Source organism: Tupaia chinensis, unplaced genomic scaffold, assembly GCF_000334495.1.
Source record: "Tupaia chinensis unplaced genomic scaffold, TupChi_1.0 Scaffold000290_1, whole genome shotgun sequence".
Taxonomy (NCBI): Eukaryota; Metazoa; Chordata; class Mammalia; order Scandentia; family Tupaiidae; genus Tupaia; species Tupaia belangeri.
In genome coordinates, this window is record NW_006159775.1 from 5,317,662 (window position 1) to 5,338,062 (window position 20,401).

Genomic DNA, 20,401 nt, shown 5'->3' on the forward strand with positions numbered 1-20,401 from the left:
GAGAGAGAGAGAGAGAACCCCCCCCCGGGGGGGGATAGTCATACTGTAAACCCTGCTCTATTTTCCTTTTGGGATTTTAGACATGCACACATGTACCTGGTGTATTTTTCAAGCTACTGAGTCCGGGACTCAAATGGCACAGTTGGCCATGTAGGGTAAGTCTTAACTTGTGGAATTAGTAGGCAAGAAGATATACCTGCTGAGATATTAGCAGGGAAGAAGATACTGTGACAAGCAACATATTTAAATTTCCAATTAAGATGAAAAAATTTCTTAGCATGCTATGCATATCCAGGATTCCGATTATTTATTGCCTATATAGCCATCTTCCTTCATTATTCAGTTTTTTCCAACTACTTTCAATTCTACTTCTAGTTTTCAGAGGAGCCAATCTTTTTCTCCACTTGCACTCTCTTTCTCCACCTTCCCTCTGTTTTCTCCCTTGTCTCTCATTCTGTCCTATTGAACTGGAAGGCCCTTCTCATTTGTTCATCTGTCTATTTCCTGTTGTTCAGCTCAAAGGTCATTTCTCATGAGAAACCTTTCCCAACTGCACTAGGCTGGGGGCCTTGTCTCTCCTCCCATAGCTCCTCTCATTCATACATGTGTAGAATGCCTTTTATACTGAATTTTAACTCTTCCTCTTGCATCCAACTATGAGGTTCTTGATAATAAGAACTCTAGTTCACCTTTTTACCTCGGGTACTTAGTTCACAGGTAAACAGTGAAAGTGCTCAGAAAACATTTAATGAATGAATGAGTGGGCATTGGATTGGGTCAAAGTGATTCTATAGTTTTTTCTTTTCTTAATTCCCTTCACCTATAGAAAGATCATAAAATGGATTAAATGAGAACAAATTTAAAAGACAATTAGCATAGCTCTAGACACATGGTAATAAACATTTGCCTTTTCACTCTTTTCTTTTTATAGTCCCATCTAGTTTCATGTTCTCCACCCCTAATGGCTCATACCTCACTGATACCAAAGTCTCCACCCAGTCAGTGCCTCCCTTTTAAACACACGATGAAGACTTCTTAGTCAATATTTCTGCTGATCACAAATGTGCACGGTGACTTTTGTTCCATCACCTCACCATCACTCACCACACGTATTGGTTGTCTCCCTATTAAAGGCACATTCACCATGTCTCTTACTGTGAAAACAGTCATCTTATTAATCACAGAAGAGTTTAGCTAGCTCTATGAATTTCTGACTGAAGTGTGGTTCTCTTCTTTTAAGATCTTTCTCAATGCTGAGGATTGATCTTATATGCCAACTGTAATTTTACAAGTAATCTTCATTTTCCATTTCTTTCACTTTCTTTCAACTCATTTTATCCACATTATATATTGGCAGCCGTATATGATCTTTCTTATGCCAATTCAGCCAGTGTGTGAGCTGATGAACAAACACTTGAGGCTTGTACATGCTGCTCACCCGCCAACACTACAGTAACCAGACAATCACCAGACAATCACAATGCAAAACTGAAGTTATTTGTACAATTGTTTGAGTGATTTTATTGCCTTTTATCTTATTTTTAAAAAGAATTATTTTATTTAACCTTATTTATTTGTTTATTGTTTATTTCAGTTTGACCAGAGAGAAACAGAGTGAGAGAGTGAAAGAGGGCGGGAGAGAGAGAGAGAGAGAGAGAGAGAGAGAGAGAGAGAGAGAGAGAACCTACCAAGGTTCTTGAACCGAAGTCGGTCATGTGAAAATCTAGCGCCTTTAACCACCATGCCACCTGCTGGCCCCATATTTTAAAAATAATAAGACACCAGTATTTTGTCTGTTTGATTTCTTAATAATCTAAAAAAGCACTGGCAAAATTGATGCCAATAATTCCATCTCAATATCAATTGAGTTTTTTCAGCTTACTGACTTAAGTAAGTAATACAATTTAAAGAAGTTATCGTAGTAAATTAACTTTTATTATTTGTGTTTAATATTTAGTCTATGTTTAAAATATTGTAACAATAATTTCCACACTGTATATTTATGAAAATAGTAAGATATTACACCATATGCAGTGACTTTCTAAGAGTGGGATTTTTCCATGTAATATGTGAGTCTAATGTTTATTTGACTTTCACAGTAGCTTTGAAAAATACATTATAACTAGGAGTAGATAACACTTATCCTTTTCTCAGTATTGGAAACTCTATTTTTCTCCCTGTTGCATGCCTTTAATTGTTACTGAATGTATACATCAAAGATTTGATAATTACCCATCATGTACATATATCAAAATATCACAATATACTCATAAGTATGTGCAATTATTATTTGTCAGTTAAATATAATGATGATAATAATAAAATTCACATATATACACAAGTAAATAATTTGGGAAGAAAATAAAAACTGTCACTCATCCAATGACTCTAATAAAAGGCAATCTTATTATCAGCAGGTGCTCTCATTGATCTGCAAATTTTCAGAAATTTTAACATTTTTGTAAAGTTCTTATCCTGTGTAAAATATCATACTGGAAAAGGCAAATGTACATAGTCCTTCTGGTGTTTTGGAAGTCTCGAAATTGCTAATATATAAATTCAATTTAATTTTAAATAATTCAAATCAAAATCCTTCACTTTTTTGTTTTTAAACTGGAGTGTCTCTGAAGCACCAAAATAATTAAAAAATAAGAAGAGGTAATGGGGGGACTATACCTACCACACATCAAAACGTACTGAAACAGTGTCACACAGCTGAAACCATGGTCAGAACTATCAACGTATTCGATAGCGTATTGGTGTAATAAAAGAGAGTCTAGAAATGTGTTTAAATATATATGACAACTTGTAGGCCTGCAGGTGGAGTGCTGGTTAAGGCACTGGACTCTCACATGCCTGACCATGGTTTGAATCCCAGGCCTGGTGGCTTGCTTTCTCTTTCCTTCTCGCTCTCCTTCTCTCTCTGTCTGCCCCTCTCTGGTGAATGCGTTTGTACTATAGCAAATGAAATAATAATAATCATAGTAATAATAAATAAATAAAATAAAGTAAATAATATATTTAAAAAATATATATGACAACTTGTATTATTTATTTAATGATTCATTCTTTCATTTAGTCAACTTATGTTTACTGAATGTCAGATTCTGCATAATGATGAGTAATATTAAGTAATTCTAATCTTTACTAGGTATTAACCATTAAAAGAACTGAAAATGTCAATCAGTAAGTCTGTATTTTAAAAAGTCTTACTAAAAACATTGGATAGAAGTATAATTGATCTTGTTGAGAGGGAGATTTGGGAAAACTCTTTAAAAAGAATTTGCACATATTCTCTGATATGACATCCCTTTTTAAAAAGAGTCTGTACTGTAGAGGAGCCAGGAAGTGGCACAGCAGTGGTGAATCTGGACTGATATCAGAGGGGTCTTCTGTATTTTAAAAAGTCTTACTAAAAACATTGGATAGAAGTATAATTGATCTTGTTGAGAGGGAGATTTGGGAAAACTCTTTAAAAAGAATTTGCACATATTCTCTGATATGACATCCCTTTTTAAAAAGAGTCTGTACTGTAGAGGAGCCAGGAAGTGGCACAGCAGTGGTGAATCTGGACTGATATCAGAGGGGTCTTGGGATTGCATCCTGGGATATTGTTTGGTATGCTGGTGCAGATGTGTAGGCCCATGATCCAGGCTGGCCGAAACGGGGGATAGGTGGCAGCTCAAGGACTTGTCTCATTCTCTTACTCTCAGAATAAACAAATCAACAAAAAGTCTATTCTTGAGAAATACTTATATATATACACACATGTTTATTATGTATATTTAACAAATATGTAAGTTTTCCTTGTAGCTTTATTTGTAAGAGCAAAAATGTCATCAAACTAATTTTCTGGCAATAAGTGGATGATTAAAAAACATGGCGAAAATCTACCAATATTGTGCAGATTTTTGAAAGAATGAAGAAGACCTATATGTGCTGACATGTAATGATTATGATAATGTGAAAAAAATCAGGTTACAGAGGAGTATAATAGAAAAATGAATGACAAAATTTTGGTGTTAAGTTCTCATTGTAATACCTTTGTTTTGGCTAAGTCTAGGAAAAGCAAATCTTTAAAAACTGGCTGTTTTGGATATCTGTGCTGGATTGTCAATTGTTAATTTTGCTTTACCATCATCCACTTTTGAACTCTTTGAGAATCTTCATTTTCCAGAGATGTTTTCTCTGTAACATTTTAAAAATTTATTTTATTAATTTATACCATATTAGTTTTTTTAAAAGGCAATAAGATATTTTTTTCCAGAATTTTAATACTTTTATTTCCAGGAGATCAGTTTCTCCTGAAATACAGTTGTCATCGTGTGTTATGTACATGCATATTCTTGCTAAGGTGACACTTATACAATCTTACTGGGGGGGTGATCAAAGGTGATCTAGAGGCGACACAATTGAACTGCAAACGTTTTACTTTTAGGTGCTTGAGAGAATCTGATTTTATTTTTCACTTCTAAAATTAATGAATGCGTGCTGGGTCCTAGACATTCTAGTAACAGTGAAGATACAGAAATAAGAAAAGCTTTTTCCTGGTTTTTGAGACAGTAACAGGCTTGCTGGCTTAAGGAAAGTCATATGTTAATTGGTGAAGGGGGTAAAGAAAATCTATTTGTATAAGAGGCTGGGGCAGGGGCTGGCGGGTGGCGTGGTGGTTAAAGGTGCTGGACTCTGACATGGCCAACTACAGTTTGAGTCCTGGACCCAGTGGCTTGCTTTCTCACTTTCTTTCTCTCTCTCTCTTTCTCTCTCTCTCTCTCTCACTCTGTCCCTCTCTGGTCAAATTAAAAACAAACAAACAAACAAACAAATAAATAAATAAATAAATAAAGTTCAATAAAATAATTATTTAAAACATCCAAAAACTAAGAGGTTGGGGCAGTGGAAGAGATGTCAAGAAATACTCCCAAGAAGTGGGAATGCTTGAGATGAGTGTTGAGGGGTGAGTAAGAAAAGCAAAGCAGTTGAGGCAAATGCTTTAACCACCATGCCACATGCTGGTCCTGAAATTGTTTTTCTTTTAAAATTATGAATATATCTTCCCATTCTTTCCTTGCTTGCATTGTTTCTGCTGAGAGATCTGATGTTAACCTGATGGGATAACCTTTGTAAGTAAGTACTTGACGTTTCTCTCTTGCCATTTTTAGAATCTTCTTTATCTGTAATTTTTGCAAATTTAGTTATGATGTGCCATGAAGAGGATCTTTTTGGGTAGATTCTATTTGGGGTCCTTTGTATTTCTTGGGTCTAGATGTTTGAATGCTTCTGTAGACCTGGAAAGTATTCTTCCAGGATTTTATAGAATAGATTGTCAATGCCCTTATTAGATTTTTCACCTTCTGGGATACCAATTATTTAGATATTTGGGTGTTTAATGGTATATCTAGTATTTCCTATATATTATCCTCATTTTTTGGTAATTTTTTCAAACTTTTTGGTGATCTTTTCCTAGATCAGAGGTTTTGTCTTCTTGATCTGAGATTTGGTCTTCTAAATGCTCTAATCTGCTTTTGATACTTTTTTTTTTTGGGAGAGATTTTCGCTATAGGGCGCGTGTGCTCGCCAGACAGACAGAGAGAGACAGAGAGACAGAAAGCGAGAAATCACCCCCTAGGGGGGATGGTCACGCCGCAATCCCCTCTCTTCCATTCTCCTCTCGGGATCTTGGGCATGCACGCACACGCGCCCAGCGTGAGTTTTAAGCCACCGGGTTCGGGACGTGAACCGTGGTTGACTACGTGGGAGTCCAGCGACATAGCCATTACACTAACTGCTGGTTCCCTGCTTTTGATACTTTTGAGTGAGGTTTTTATTTCCTGTATTATAGCCTTCATCTCTAACTGTTGTTTGATTCTTTTTTATGGTGTCTACTTCTTTTTTCAAATTGTGGAAGGATTCCTTGCTCCTGGGAGTTCATTGTCTCTTTTTTCTTGTATCTCATTTAGTTTATCACTATGAATATTCTAAATTGTTTATCTGATATGTCCATGAGTTCTTTTGTACAGTCTGTGGACAATGAGGAATTGGTCTTTTCTCTTGGGGGAGAGATATTTTCTTGGCTTCTCATATTTCTTATGCTTCTGTGCTGGTTTCTGGTAATCTGGTGGATTATACATTTCTTTCTAATTTCTTGGAGTTAATCTGAGAGTTCAAAGGCGTGCAGATGGAGGTGTGCTATGGTCTCTCTGCAGCTCTGTCTCCCTGAAACTCATCCTGCAACCTGCACTGTCATCACTGGAACTGGATATTCCAATGGCCTCCCAGTTTCTTGAGAACAGGTGCACCTGGGGCTGAGTTATAGGATTTCTACTGGACCAGCTGGGAGTCTGTGGAGGTCTGGCCTCAGTTGTTCTCACTGGCACCTGCTGCACAGGTTCTGAGGCTAATGGCAGAAGAGAGGGATGGGAGCGGGATGATCTGGGCAGCTGGAATAGCCAGGAGACAGTGATGGTACCAAGGCAGTCTGGTCTCTGTTATTCTTACTGGCTGCTGCTGTGCAGGTTCTGGAGCTAATGGAAGAGGAGAGAAATGAGAGCAGAAAGATCTGGGTCCCTGGAACAGCCGGGAGTCAGTGGACGTCCCCCAAAGCCCCATCTTCTCCTTACATGTTCTTTCAGAATTAAATCAATAGAGTTTGGTGAATAAAAATAAGGACTTTGCAATTAGGGCCCCTGGGTTTGAATATGCTATACCTGTAAGCTATAACATAAAAATAATTTTCCCTAGTTGTAGTCATATCACTTGTGATCTACTCATATCATTTGTGAGTATATATCACAAGTGATATGAATATATTCTATTATATCTGATTTGACTACTTAATAGTTTTTAGATATATCCTATGTTATTGGTTTTTACACTTCTGTAATCCCTGTCAGACAAAAATCTACTTGGCCTACCTCAGATTTTACCATTTTAAGAAAATTTTCCCAATTTCCTAATTAAAATTAATTATATGTATTTTCCAAGAAATTGGTACCTCTGGTAGAGAAATGATGGTAATAATTTTGTTGAATTTAAATCCAGAGCGAAGTGATGGTATTTAATTTTATAATGATAAGTTCTAGAACAATTTCTAAAGTTTATTCAATTGATTTGCTATTTTATAACGAACATTTACTAATAAAATAATTATGTGGAGAAATTCTACCATTAGTAACAAGATGAATTATTCTGAATTTCAGTTTACAAAATGAATTTATGCTTCCGTATTGTGCACATAATGATAAAGATGACAATCACCTGAGAACACAATGGAAAGAGTTTCTGAATGTGTGTCTGTGTTTCTGTGTAAAATACGACATGATTCAAGAATGTAATTGAAACAATTTTTTATCACATACTTTTTAATTGAGGAAATATACAAAACATTGTTACATTTAGTAATACATTGAAATCAGAAATATCTAGTCCAAAGAAGGAAATCTTTAAAAAATCAGTGTTTTTCTTCAATAAATTTGTGAATACTGTGTTCTTTGTTTTCCTTTCCCTTCACCTGGTGAGATTTTTTCCAAGCGAACCCATTTATTCATTTAATAATGCCACACCCTCAAGTAATTCCACAGGACAGGAAATATGACTCAAACTATATACTACTTTATTTATTACATATTATATCTTGGGCTTCTGGGTTAATTTTCAAGCCTTAGCAAAACACTCTAGTGTTTTTGCTCCCTGGGCAAATGAATATCCTAACTCCTAAGCCATGATGGGAGATCTTGGCTTACGCTTTCTATTTGTTTGTGATGATGCTTAAAATATTTCTGGAGCTTTAGTTATATGTGAATGATACTATCTTAGCATGATGGAAGAATTTGGCATTATGGAAGAATTCTTCCTTGCTAATAATGTTGAAAGAAAAAAATGAAAAGGTTCTGTTGTTGTTTCTATGGCTATCAAAGAAAGGCTTCCACCAGAGGTAGATCTTTTTTGGAAGAAACTTTTTCTTTGTGTGTTGAAAAAAGAAGAAAAATGTCCCCCCCAAAAATTCATACCCTTCTCAAAAGTGATTTACCTCATTTTGAATTTTTAATGTATTGGTTAAATTAATATTATTTTATTCTTCATTTCTCCAATCTCAGTGTTTTCAGTTTTAACTCCACTAGCATCTTACATGAATTATCCACTAGTTGTTTCATAAGTCTTGGAATTATGAGCCTAATTAAATGAAAATTTTAAAAGAATTATTAATTTAATTTATTACTCCTTTTAAATATGCAATAAGGCATGTGCACTCAGTAGAGAGAGGCAGAGATAGAGGGAAAGTGAGAAAGCAAGCTGTCAGGTCTGGGACTTGAACCATGGTCAGCAATGTGGGAATCTAGCACCCTAACCACCATGCCACTTGCTGGCTCCTTAAATGCAAATTTTAACAGAGAAATATCCATGAATTTCATCAAATTATAGAGTTGTAAAATGTATCAGAGTCTTTGATGTAAAAAACAAAATTATGGAATGGCTATAACAGCTGGTAATATACACAATTTGGAAAATATTACAAAATATGTGATTACTCTGTTTTAGCCACTCTTCACTCAAATTTCATAAAACCCATTTTTTTGAAAGATATTTTTTATTCTGGCTAGGAAATACTAACAGACATGCAACAACAAAATTTGAACCTGTCTATATCTGATGAAGTTATGGTATTGAAGCAGAGTATCTGAGCAATGGGTTCAAGTTTTCATACCACAACTAGCTGGTCATTTAACCTTTCTATTTCTAGATTCCTTATCTATAGAATGAGAGAACTGGGCACGAGATTAGAGATTATGTGAGATGCCTCAAATGCAACAATAGCTTTATTCATAAAGGAGCAAAAAACGAACCAGAAGTGCTATAATTATTTCCTTTTGTAAGGAATAAGCCCTGAACATAAGTTTATTTCATTTACATTATCTTTCTAGTAATGTTATACTTACTACTATATAGTTTACATATTTTACAAAATTAAATAAGACTACTTGGCTAGCATATTTTTTTTCTTAAGCCAGCTTTATGCTTCTAAAAATCAGTAATCCGTGCACGTGTTTCCATTTCATTCATTGAACATAAATGGTAGTATTAGAAAGAAAACACAACTTGGTAATAAAGTTAAACATTGTGCTAATTATTCTTGGTAAGAATTAAAAGCCATATCACAGAGTTTTATTTTAAGTCTAAATATGGATTAGAAGCTCTGTGAGGGCTGGAATCATGTCTATCCTCTTCACCTGTGAGGTGTCTTAAAAACAAATGAAAAATAGGTATGAAACACTCAGCATGGATTTCTTTTCTTTTTTTTTTTGCAGTAAAATGGACTCATACTTTAATTCCATTTTTTCCACTAAGTTTTTAAAGTCCCCTCATATATTCACAGAGCCAAGACAAGCACTCAACATTTAGTAGCTTCCAAATAAATATTATTGAATGCATGAATAATTACAGAGGTATTTTTGGAGAATATTTGATTGAAAAAATAAAAGTTCTGATTCAGGGCAATGAAACTGACTAAAACATATTTCATATATTTTTTTCTGGCTCAATTAGCAAAAGTAGGAAAAAATTTCCCTGTGGAAGTATAAAACTCTATTACTTTCTTTAAGAACTGTTTTCTACTGTAGGAGTTGTTATCCTTTTTTTTGTGATATAAAGTGCAATTAAAAAGAAATATACATATATTTTATTTTGATGAACCTTTCTTAGTAATATTTAATGTTGCATATTAAATGGATTGTTTGAAGAGAAAAATGACTTCGGGTATCTATTGACAGATGCTCCAAGTACCTTTTTGATTTTCTTTACAATGTGCACATTTCATTCACTTTTTTAATTAATAAATTTTAATAGACATATTTTTCCAAAGAAAAATATGGCTGGTGGATGCACACAAGACTTGATTCACAACTTCAAAGAACAAGGGCATTTTGGCTATTATGACTGATTTTACAGGTTCAAGACCTGCAGGATTTGCAATATCAGTTATGTACTATTTATTAGACAGTATCAATGGGTACAATAACTTTTTTTTGAGTTTTCTGGCACATTAAAATCATCAGAAGGAAAATTTTAAAGTTATCTATAGTGCTTAGCAAGTTAGCACTCCCCCCATACATAATCAGAGTGACATTAAACTTCAAATATTTGGATATTTGTTGGCTGTTGAAACATTAAGTATAGTACATTATGTATTTTTAGTGGATATATTGGCAATTGCAAATTACGAGCTTCATACAGAATCCTGACACAAAGCACTTACTGTTGGGAGTAATGTATGTTACTGTATCGTGTTACTCTGTGTCGAGATGCCATTGGGGATGTGGAGCCAATGGCTTGGCTTATGTGAACGTCTGGACTCACCATTTGTGTCACTTGAATTTCTGGGCCTACCAAAATACTGCCACTCATCATAGGTCCCATACAGCTATCAGTCATGCAACTATTGTTCATGTCAGGCATACCAGGACTAGGCAGTACTCTCTCAGTATAGATTATGTTATGTGTGTTGGCTAACTCAGCAGGTACACAAATATTCCCTTGAAGATCATAGACAGGTGCCATGACTGTTTCAGTTACTACAACATTGGGTGGAAGCTGAGGATCAAAAACAATTGTAGTGGGTTGTATACATTGATCATCTGTAGTATAAGTCTCAGTCACTATAATATCCCCATGAAGCACGGGTTCAGATGCTGCCATTTCAGCTTGAAATTCAGCCTCTGAAAGAGTCATTCCCGAAGATTCATTAACAAAGTAATTAGGTCCAAGCAAAGGGAGATCAGTACTGATTGGTATACAGGCCTGGTGTGAAGGAAATGGTTCAATTTCTGTGTCTAAGCAGATTTCAGCAAGAGTTCTAAATTTTGGGTCTAATGTTTCCATGCAACTTTCATCTAAGTCATCCACAATCCAACTGCAACAACCAATCGAGCCCACAGGAGACCCTACTCCCTCATGGTCATAAATGAGCAAGCAGTCATTGGCTGGTCGACCTTCATCTTCATCTGCATAAGCATATGCTTTCTAAAATTAGAAAAAAAAAAAAAGGAAATTAGAAGTTTCTTTCCCTTTAAAACCATCATAGAAGAATGAGAGCAATGCTTTAGAGACTTCTGATCTAAGATTTTATGGCATGACCTGGGAGAAAAACTGGTACTTTGATGTATTTCTAAGCAATTGAAGGTTTTTAGGTGATCAGAGTCCATTCATGATACATAAAATTTGAAGAATAATTACAAATATCACTTATTCTAAAACTAATAAATGCTAATGTCCATATATTGTTTAGATATAAAATCAAAGATAATACTTAAATCTAGGCTCTTTTATTTCTGAATGATCCGGAAATAATAAAGATGTTTTTGTTGTGTTCAAAATAATTATTTAAGGATATATATTTTATCAACTTGGTTTAAAAGCATGTATAAAGAGGCAAAGGTCTCTTAGCTTTAAAGATTTTTGTTAGAATGTTCACTTTTACATGGCTTGAGCAAAGAGAACTGTGCTTATCTCTGGGAGTTTGGTTTAATGGAAAGAAGGGATAAGAGGTTGCATACCATGATTTTCAAATTATTTTAAAAGAAAGATCTTTCAGATAAAATCTTGGGTAAGATTGCAATATGTGGAACTGAGGATAGTGGAATTTTCCTGGTTGAAGGGGTGAGGTGGGAGTGAGACCTGCCGGTTCTCTTCCTCCACCACTTGTGATGGTCCTTAAAGGGTCCCATGGAATTTCATAGGGTGGGTAAAGCACTGTTTGAATCACCTGTACAGCCTGATCCCTTCTTTGTTTTATAAGTAACTTAACTAAAGGAGAGGATTAATTGCATGCCCAAGACCCAAACAATTCTAGAATAAAATCTCTAACGCAAATGTCCCTTTCATACTACATCACATTGGTTTTTCTCTGGTATGTACTAGACTCTAAATTCACTGTTAGAAATTAATTTTAGGTCTTAAAATAAATTATTCATGAATTTAGTATTGCCTTAAACCTTTGTCATATATTATTTTGAATGACACCTTGTTTAGAAGAGTATAATAGAAGGAAAAAATGTCAAGTGCAATTTTGGCATTAATGGTAGAGCTCCCTTAGTATTAGATTTTAATATGTGATTTTTATGAATGACTTAAAATATTATTTTTATGACTCATGTATAATTTATACTGATTTGTTGAATGAACTGATTGGTAGCATTGATCTTTCATTTAAATAATTGATGCAGTCTGTGATAGTACTTGTAACTAAGATACAGTTTACAGTTGCAACAATACATTCACATTTTTAGTTAGCAGTGGTAGTAAAATTCATGGTTACCCTATGGTTAATAAAACAAGCAAATTGAAATATGAGCTAAAACAACTGCTAATTAAGCAAAGTTAATTTATTAAATAGGAATTCACGAGAGGATTTACTTTCTACCCTGTTAGGTCAATCTAATATCTATGGGGCTTTTCTCTATAGAGTGCTCATAGACCCATGATCTTTTTCTTAGGAAGGGATTCTTAGTGAATGCGGTTCTGAACTGAGAACAGGAGACAGAACTTCGAAGTCTGGATCTGTCACCAAGTTGTGGGGCTGATGGGAGTTAAAACTCAGGAATATAGCATCATTGGAGGCATTTAAAGAACATACAGGACATCGTAAAGACAGGGCATGAATGTACATTTCTTTTTCTTGATCAGGACTCTCTTGTTTGCAATTGTCATGAAAACAAATCAGAAGGAAATGAAAACAGAAAAAACAGAAGAAGGAAAGTATAGAATGATGAGGGATTTTAGTACTTTTTTCCACAGCATTAAGATATATAATGACCATTGAATATGACATATTGCTACAAATTGGTTTTATGCATTTTAAGGAGAAGGAAAATTTTTTTTTTTTTTATTCAGAATGGGGACAGGATTAACAGTAAGTCTCAGAAGAGGCTTACTACCACATGACTACTACTAATATTATTCAGTCTCAAGTCTGTTTCAGGTGAAACTGTGTGTAAGAGAATTACCTCTGAGAAATAGCTGTCCAAGAAAGCCATGTTCATGCCGGTGTCTGCATATTCCCGCAAGGTCCCCATTGTGGAACTCCTCTTTCTCGCTGCTCCTACTGCTCCCCCAGCCACCAGGCCAGTTGCTGTCCCAAGTCCTGTGTTGAGCTCCACTCCAGATACACCCCCTTCAACTGTTCCTCCGCCCGCATAGGTGTTGGTGTAGATTTCTGAAAAGAGAGGGTGTTCCTATAACTGCTGGAGCTATCTGCTTTGGTTGTCCATCTACAGCCTCTCCAGCTGCCAGCTGGCCACATCCCATGACCAGGAAGCCTAGGTTCTGCAAAGCTAGTCGAGAGCATTTGAATGATACTCATAATTGTCAAACTGAATGACAGAATAAATGGTAGTGGCTGACCCAGAGGAAACTAGTTACCAAAATGGCCTTTTCACATTTGCACAGAGCTTACCATCAGTGTTAAAGCTGTACAACTTGACAAGAGGGTCTGAACTTCTGTGCAGGCTCTACTTCCTGCCACCACTGCCCCTGGCAGGACTCCACCCCCACCCCAATCCAAGCCCATTTGAGGGAGCTTGACCCACTTCAGAACCCTCCAAGCAAGTCCAGAGGTGTGTGCAGAAACTGAAACTCAGTCCTCATTCACCCTGGCACTGGAGTCGGAGCGGCGATCAATTGCCAATGTGCTTTGCATGGTCAGGGTGGACTTGGGATACTAAGGAATCATCACTAAGAAATCTCATTTCTGCTCTAGAATTGGGCAACCTTTCTACTTAGTTCAATCATTGCCTTATTGCTCAGTACTCTCAGGTGTTCATGGGACTGGCAATGCAGGAGACTAGAACACAGTGATCAGGCAAAAGCATGTATGAATTTAAGAAAAGTTCCTTGGCATATTATTAGAAGAACATATTTGCCACTTTTTCTTTTGTTTATCTTTTTTCCCCCCTTTCTTTTTTTGGAGAGGTTTTTGCTATGGGGTGTGTGCGCTCGCCAGAAAGACAGAGACAGAGAGACAGAAAGCTAGAAATAACCCCCCCTCCCCAGGGGGGATGGTGATGCCAACAGTCCCTTCTCCTCCATTCTCTTGGGATCTTGGGCATGCATGCACGCGCACCCGGTGTGAGTTTAAGCCACCGGGTCCGGGACTTGAACTGCGGTCGGCTACGTGGGTGTCCAGGGACATAGCCATTACGCTAACTGCTGGTCCCTCTTTTGTTTATCTTTCAAATAGTTTATATTATAAATAACCACTATAGCAGCATGTGGTCTGCACCAAGCACTATTTTAATATGTATTTTATTATTGATCTATGTTTATATACTCATTCACACACGTATATACCATGTAAATACCTATACACAAATATGTAGGTATACTCATATGCAGATGCTTCTGGACTTACAATGGGGTTACTTCCTGGTAAAGCTATTGTTAAGTCAAAAATATCGTACATTGAAAATGAATCTGATCCTTGGTAAACTCATAATGTCAAAAAAAGGACTTAAGTCTAACTATTTTAAGTCCAGATGCTCTTCAATTTACTGGGGTTATATGCTGATAAATCTATCGTACAGATGAAAATTTCTAAATTGAACCATCATAAATGGGAAATAGCTCTACTCATTTAGTTCTTACAGCAACGCTTTAACCTAGGTACTATCATAAGCTCAGTTTCAAAGATAAGGAGATGAAGATCCAGAGAGATTAAGTAACTCACTCAAACTAGTAAGGGGCGAGGCTGAGAACAAACCCAAGCATCTGTTTTCAGAGTTTGCCCTTTTAAAGCCTGGGTCCTCCTTCACTGCCAATAGTTTAAGAAAAATAAAATGATATTTCAAATATGCCATTTTCCTTCTGGTTATTCTATCATCTAAGTAAATGGATCGCTATGTTGCTTTTCCATAAAGTACTTTTACATGAAGTTGGTCTGGTTGAATAATTTTATAAATTTTAAAAGGAAAAACAGATTCTGATGTGCACTGACCAGAGGAATCAATACGATCCTGGGTATTAGAAGCTGTCATGGGTACACATATATTTGACACATCCTGAAAACAAACAAACAAAAAATAAATGAATGCTTTATATTAAACATTTTAAAGTTGACATCTTTTCCACTTTTATTCTGCAGCATGTAATTTTCAAGACATGCTCAGTTTTCACTGAAACTCAAGGCTCTCTGGAAAGTGACAGTCCACTCACCCTGTCCTCAGGATGGGCACCTTCTATTCCCCAAGACCTCATGACTCCTTCTCCCCCCTCGGGCACAGGGGCAAACCTTGTCCCCAGGCCTTCAGGCTGTCTTCGTTTGCAGCAGCACATGAGTAGCAAGAGTGGAGATACTGCCCAGGAAAACAATGAGGAGGAATCAACACACGTTCAATTTAGGGAGACACAAAGGTACTGTTTTATGGGTGGTTTTTTAGTTAGATTCAAAGGGATGAGCACCAATATAAAAAAAAAATACCAATTTTCTCCTGAAGGACTGATAACACATATTCACATTTACAAGTAAAAACCTACCAAATTGCAAAGAGCTGAAATTGGGGGAATTTGAGATCATGTAATCCAGGTTGTCTTCCTGACAGATTAGAAAAGTAAGGTCGCCGGGCGCGTGTGCGTGCGTGCCCAAGATCTCGAGAGGAGAATGGAGGAGAAGGGATTGCGGTGTGACCATCCCCCCTGGGGGGTGATTTCTCGCTTTCTGTCTCTATGTCTCTGTCTGTCTGTCTGGCGAGTGCATGTGCCCTATAGTGGAAAAAAAAAAAAAAAAGTAAGGTCTATTCTTCCCTCTCCCTCAAGAGTCCTGAGCTGGTTGGTGGACAATCCAGGATTCAAGTTCAGTTTTCTAGTTCCTACTCTTTTGTGTACATGCATGTGAATTTATATTTGTGCACATAAACGTTTGTGGATGTTTATGTGTATATAAGCCTATGTATATGTATATATATACACACATATAAATGCATTCCTCCTTGGGCAAGTATGCATATACAAATATGCATAATGACCATCTTTATAAATGTATTTACATAGACCACGGGTATTCACATACCCATATAGCAACTCATTATACAAATACACATACCCAGAACCAATACACATACATATAAGTTAAACATAACATCAATATATGTCATGAAGAGGACTGACTACAGGGTTTAGTTACAGGACTTAGATTTAGGACCCTTCTTTGACCTTTGATATATTTACACTTAAAATAAAATGATCAAATTATCACCCACTAAATGAAATTGAGCTATTTACATTTATTATTTTTAAGATTTCCTGTAAAATATAATGGAAAATTAAGTCTATCACAAAATTTTAACCATCCAAATATTTGTGGTAAGAGAAACATTTCTGTTTGTTTCCCCAGTTCCCTCAATTCTGCATTTTAGTCCATAAATGTAGACACTTCTTATGTTGTTTAAGGTTCTAAAATATACTCAGTTTAGTTTTTTAGGTCTATTCTAGTTGTTTTTATACTTTCCTAATTTCCTAGCACAACATGAATTGTACTGAATTTAAAGGTACAGAAGAAAGTACCAAGGATGCAAAATCAGGCCTGTTAATTGATTAATTAAAACAGTTTTATGGTAGGTACCATGAATAATGAAAGATCAAGTTATGCATATCCAAGGAACCTTCTGGAAAAGGACTCAAACTAGATGGGTAGTCTCCGGGCAGCTGCCCCACCTGAACTATGTGTCTGTGATTTTGGTTGTGTGGTGGGTTATGTGCCACTCTGGGCATGAGCCCTAGCACACACCACATACAGTTAGTATGTGTAACTTCATTTGGATCTAACATTAAAAGTCTAAATTTGAGGCCCTTGGGGAATATAAGGTTTGGGCTAAGACCCTTCCCCCCCACCGTCACACTGCCTCCTTCCCTTTAATAGACTATCGGCTTTTCTATTGAAAACAAGTGACTTATCCAAAGGGATGTTCCTCTCTTATTCTATAATCAGTTTAACAACACTCATGCTCTCTTTGCTTGGGTCAGGAAGATTACTGGATTTTTAACCCTGAATTGCATATTAGCTTCACTGGAGGGCATATGCATACTGATGCTTAGGTCTCATTTTGGGTAGGACTCTGGCATGAGTAATTTTTAAAACCTTCAAGTGATTCTCATATGCAACTAGGGCTGAGAATCAAAGATTTCAAGGTTGGCTGACACCTCTACTCAAAGTGCTCTATAAAGTCATGTTCTGGGAAACTACCATTACTATAATTTTGAGAATCACCCATCATTTTTGCATAGCCTTGCAAATTCACAGATTATTTTTAAGAAAGTTTGCTCTGAGACCAATAGCTACATTTTTATACCTTGAAATGGGTTTGCATAGCCTTTCAAATTCACAGATTATTTTAAGAAAGTTTGCTCTGAAACCAATAGCTACATTTTTATACCTTGAAATGGTAATGTTTTAATTAGTACCTATCTATTAAAAGATGTTAACAAAACAGTTTGATGAGTTTAACCCTCTTTAATTTTAGAACCCAGTGTTTAATCCCCATGAAATATAAGTATTACAGGGGCAATTTAAAATTCATGAAATATCTCTCCTTTGAGGATCTACATGTTTTAAAAAACAGTGTAGGGAGAGGAGGCCATTTTGAAATTTTTTCTTAGGGATCTTGCCATTCCAGTGACCATGATCTTTGTACAGATGCTCATCCAGAGCCCAGAAGCTAATCCTTCTTTTAGGCTCTTCTCCCTACTTCCTCCTACATCAGCATGAGCAGGTTCCCTGAGATCATGAATCCTCATCAACTCTTCACTGCCTGTGCACTGAAGCTCAGAACATTCACCATATCACAGATCTTTCTCCATGCTGGCACCCAGCCTACCTTTTAGCCTACACCCCCCTCACCTGTTTGTATTGTTCTTTTGTCCTATTGTAGATTGCCTTTCAGACTTTTCTATGCACCACCCTCCTGTGAAGAGAATCCTTAGTTTTCTGTCTTACTTTCTTTTTTTTAAAGAGAGGTTTACTATAGGGCACATATGCTGACTGGAGAGACAGAGACAGAGAGACAGAAAGTGAGAAATCATCCCCAGGGCAATGGCCGCACCGTAATCTTTTCTCCTCCATTCTCCTCTTGGGATTTTGGTCATGCATGCACACACTCCCAGTGTGTTTCAAGCTGCTGGGTCCAGGACTGGAACCATGATTGGCCATGGGAGTCCAGCAATGCAGATATTACATCATCTGCTGGTCTCTAGAAAATCCTTAGTTTTCAAGGCCCAGCTCAAAAGCCATGTCTTTGATAAAGACCTTCCCAACCTTTTATTTTGACTTCATTGCTTCAGTCTTTCTTTCTTTCTTTTTTTTTTAGAATTATTTAATTTTATTTATTCATTCATTTATTTTTAATTTGACCACAGAGAGACACACAGAGAGAGAGAGAGAGAGGGAGAAAGTGAGAAATCAGGCTACCAGGTCCAGGACTTGAACCGTGGTCAGCTATGTGGGCATGTCCAGCGCCTTAACCACCACATCACCTGCTGGTCCTGCTTCAGTCTTTCTTAAAGCACTTTGATGAACTTTCCATCATAGGATTTATTTTGTGCTTTTCTATATTATACTGACTGATGTGCATGCAGACCCCCCGCTAACCCTTAACTGTCATTAAGGAATGACAGTTATCATTAAGGATTTCTTTTTTTTTTTGAGAGCTTTTTGCTATCGGGCGTGTGTGCTCACCCGAAAGACAGAGAGAGACAGAGAGACAGAAAGTGAGAAATCACCCCCCAGAGGGGATGGCCACACTGCAATTCCCTCTCTTCCATTCTCCTCTCAGGATCTTGGGCATGCACGCACATGTGCCCGGCGTGAGTTTAAGCTACCAGGTCCAGGACTCGAACCGTGGTCAGCTACATGGGAGTCCAGTGACATAGCCATTAATCTAACTGCTGGTCCCAATCATTAAGGATTTCATGCATACTCATATCAGTCCCATTGTTCATTTCCAAGGGCACCCAGTAATTGCTATAGATACTGATAAGAAAAAGAAAAATGAAGCCAGTTATCCTGTCAAGTCTGGCTATAGTCCTATTTTGAAGAACTGCTGACAAGATCAATTTAATTGAGTACTTACAAAGTAGTAGTAAGATGCCCATAACAATCATGCCAATCCCTGCTGGCCCGAGACCAACATTTGAAACTCCAACTTGGTCATCAGTGGCAGGCCCATATATGTCAGTAGTAACAGAAGTGAAATCCTCAGTGTAAATGCCCGTAGTACCGGAAGACGAGCACACTTGGTTGTTTTCACAATCACAGGCATAGAACTGCACCATCTGTGGCAATTCGCATGCTCTATTATAGCTGTCCTTTACTAGGACTGGGACTTGGTACGGTCCCGGAGATAAAGTCTGGTCAGTCATAAGGTATGCAGAGGTAGCTGAGAAAGAAGGGAGAAAACAGAAAATAAATTAAAATTACTTGGAGATAGCTCTTTCTAATACTCAAGAATAATTTCGAACCTGACTTTTTCATGTTTTCCTAGTCGTAGAGCAGCCTGTACTTAAAAAAATTTACATTTATAATTCATTATAATCAACATTGCTTCTGGTTGAATTGTTACATAGGCAAAGTGGGTGGGGGCCCTTGTGGCATATTTTCAGAGCAACAGCATTTGGCATATAATATGTACTCGATAAATAGTCATCTAATGAATGAAGAATACTGAGTTGAAAGGAAATGTTGGGAGTCTTTTATTTAGGATTACACTTTACAAATTACCTCCATAGATTATTTATCTCTTACTAAAAATTTCTGAGCTTTAAAAGAAATTCCAACAAATATTATTTTCCTGTTTCTTTGTGCTACCATTGCATATCGATTTCTGTAGAAAATATTGTTTAAAATGTTAGTTGAAACTTAAAGATGATTAAATTTACATCTAAGGAGATAGAAGGTAGGAGCTGCTCCCTCATGTGTGCTGATGCCATTCTGCTCTTTATCCATCCAAGAGCAACAGGAGACCCAAACTGCTTAGTTTGAGTTCATCGGGGACCCCTACTCAGCCTTCTTTGGGGAAAGAGGAGCTACTCTTGCCTTCAAGAACCATATCCGGTTCCTGCAATCCCTGCAATAGAAGAGAAAGAAGGAGCAATTGGGAGGCCCAAGCTACTCATGGTCTACCACTTTACATTCTACTTATCCAGTTCAACCTCCAGCCACATTGGGAACAGAAAGATTTGGGTAAACAGGAGCCAAACACCTGAAGAAAAGAGACACTGTAGGTATTCTCTCCCCATAAATCCTAGAGGAGTAAAAGGAGAGAAACTCCCCTCTAAAAACATGAACCCCAACCTCCTACTGAGGTTTTCATACTCCCATTCACAGTAGAGGAGGAAAACTGGCACAGAGCTGATGAACACCATA

General features: G+C 36.8%; 1 protein-coding gene across 1 annotated transcript in view; it reads right to left on the bottom strand.

Moving 5' to 3' along the window:
- Positions 1-10,153: 10,153 nt before the first annotated feature.
- DSG4 (desmoglein 4) overlaps positions 10,154-20,401 on the bottom strand; it is a 57,133-nt gene continuing 46,885 nt past the window's right edge. The window contains exons 14-18 of the mRNA XM_027772645.1: positions 19,110-19,415; positions 15,202-15,341; positions 14,984-15,047; positions 12,999-13,207; positions 10,154-11,016 (exon numbers count right to left, since the gene is read on the bottom strand). Coding sequence (XP_027628446.1) covers positions 10,249-11,016; positions 12,999-13,207; positions 14,984-15,047; positions 15,202-15,341; positions 19,110-19,415 — 1,487 coding nt within the window. The 3' untranslated portion in view covers positions 10,154-10,248. The remainder of the gene's footprint in view (positions 11,017-12,998; positions 13,208-14,983; positions 15,048-15,201; positions 15,342-19,109; positions 19,416-20,401) is intronic.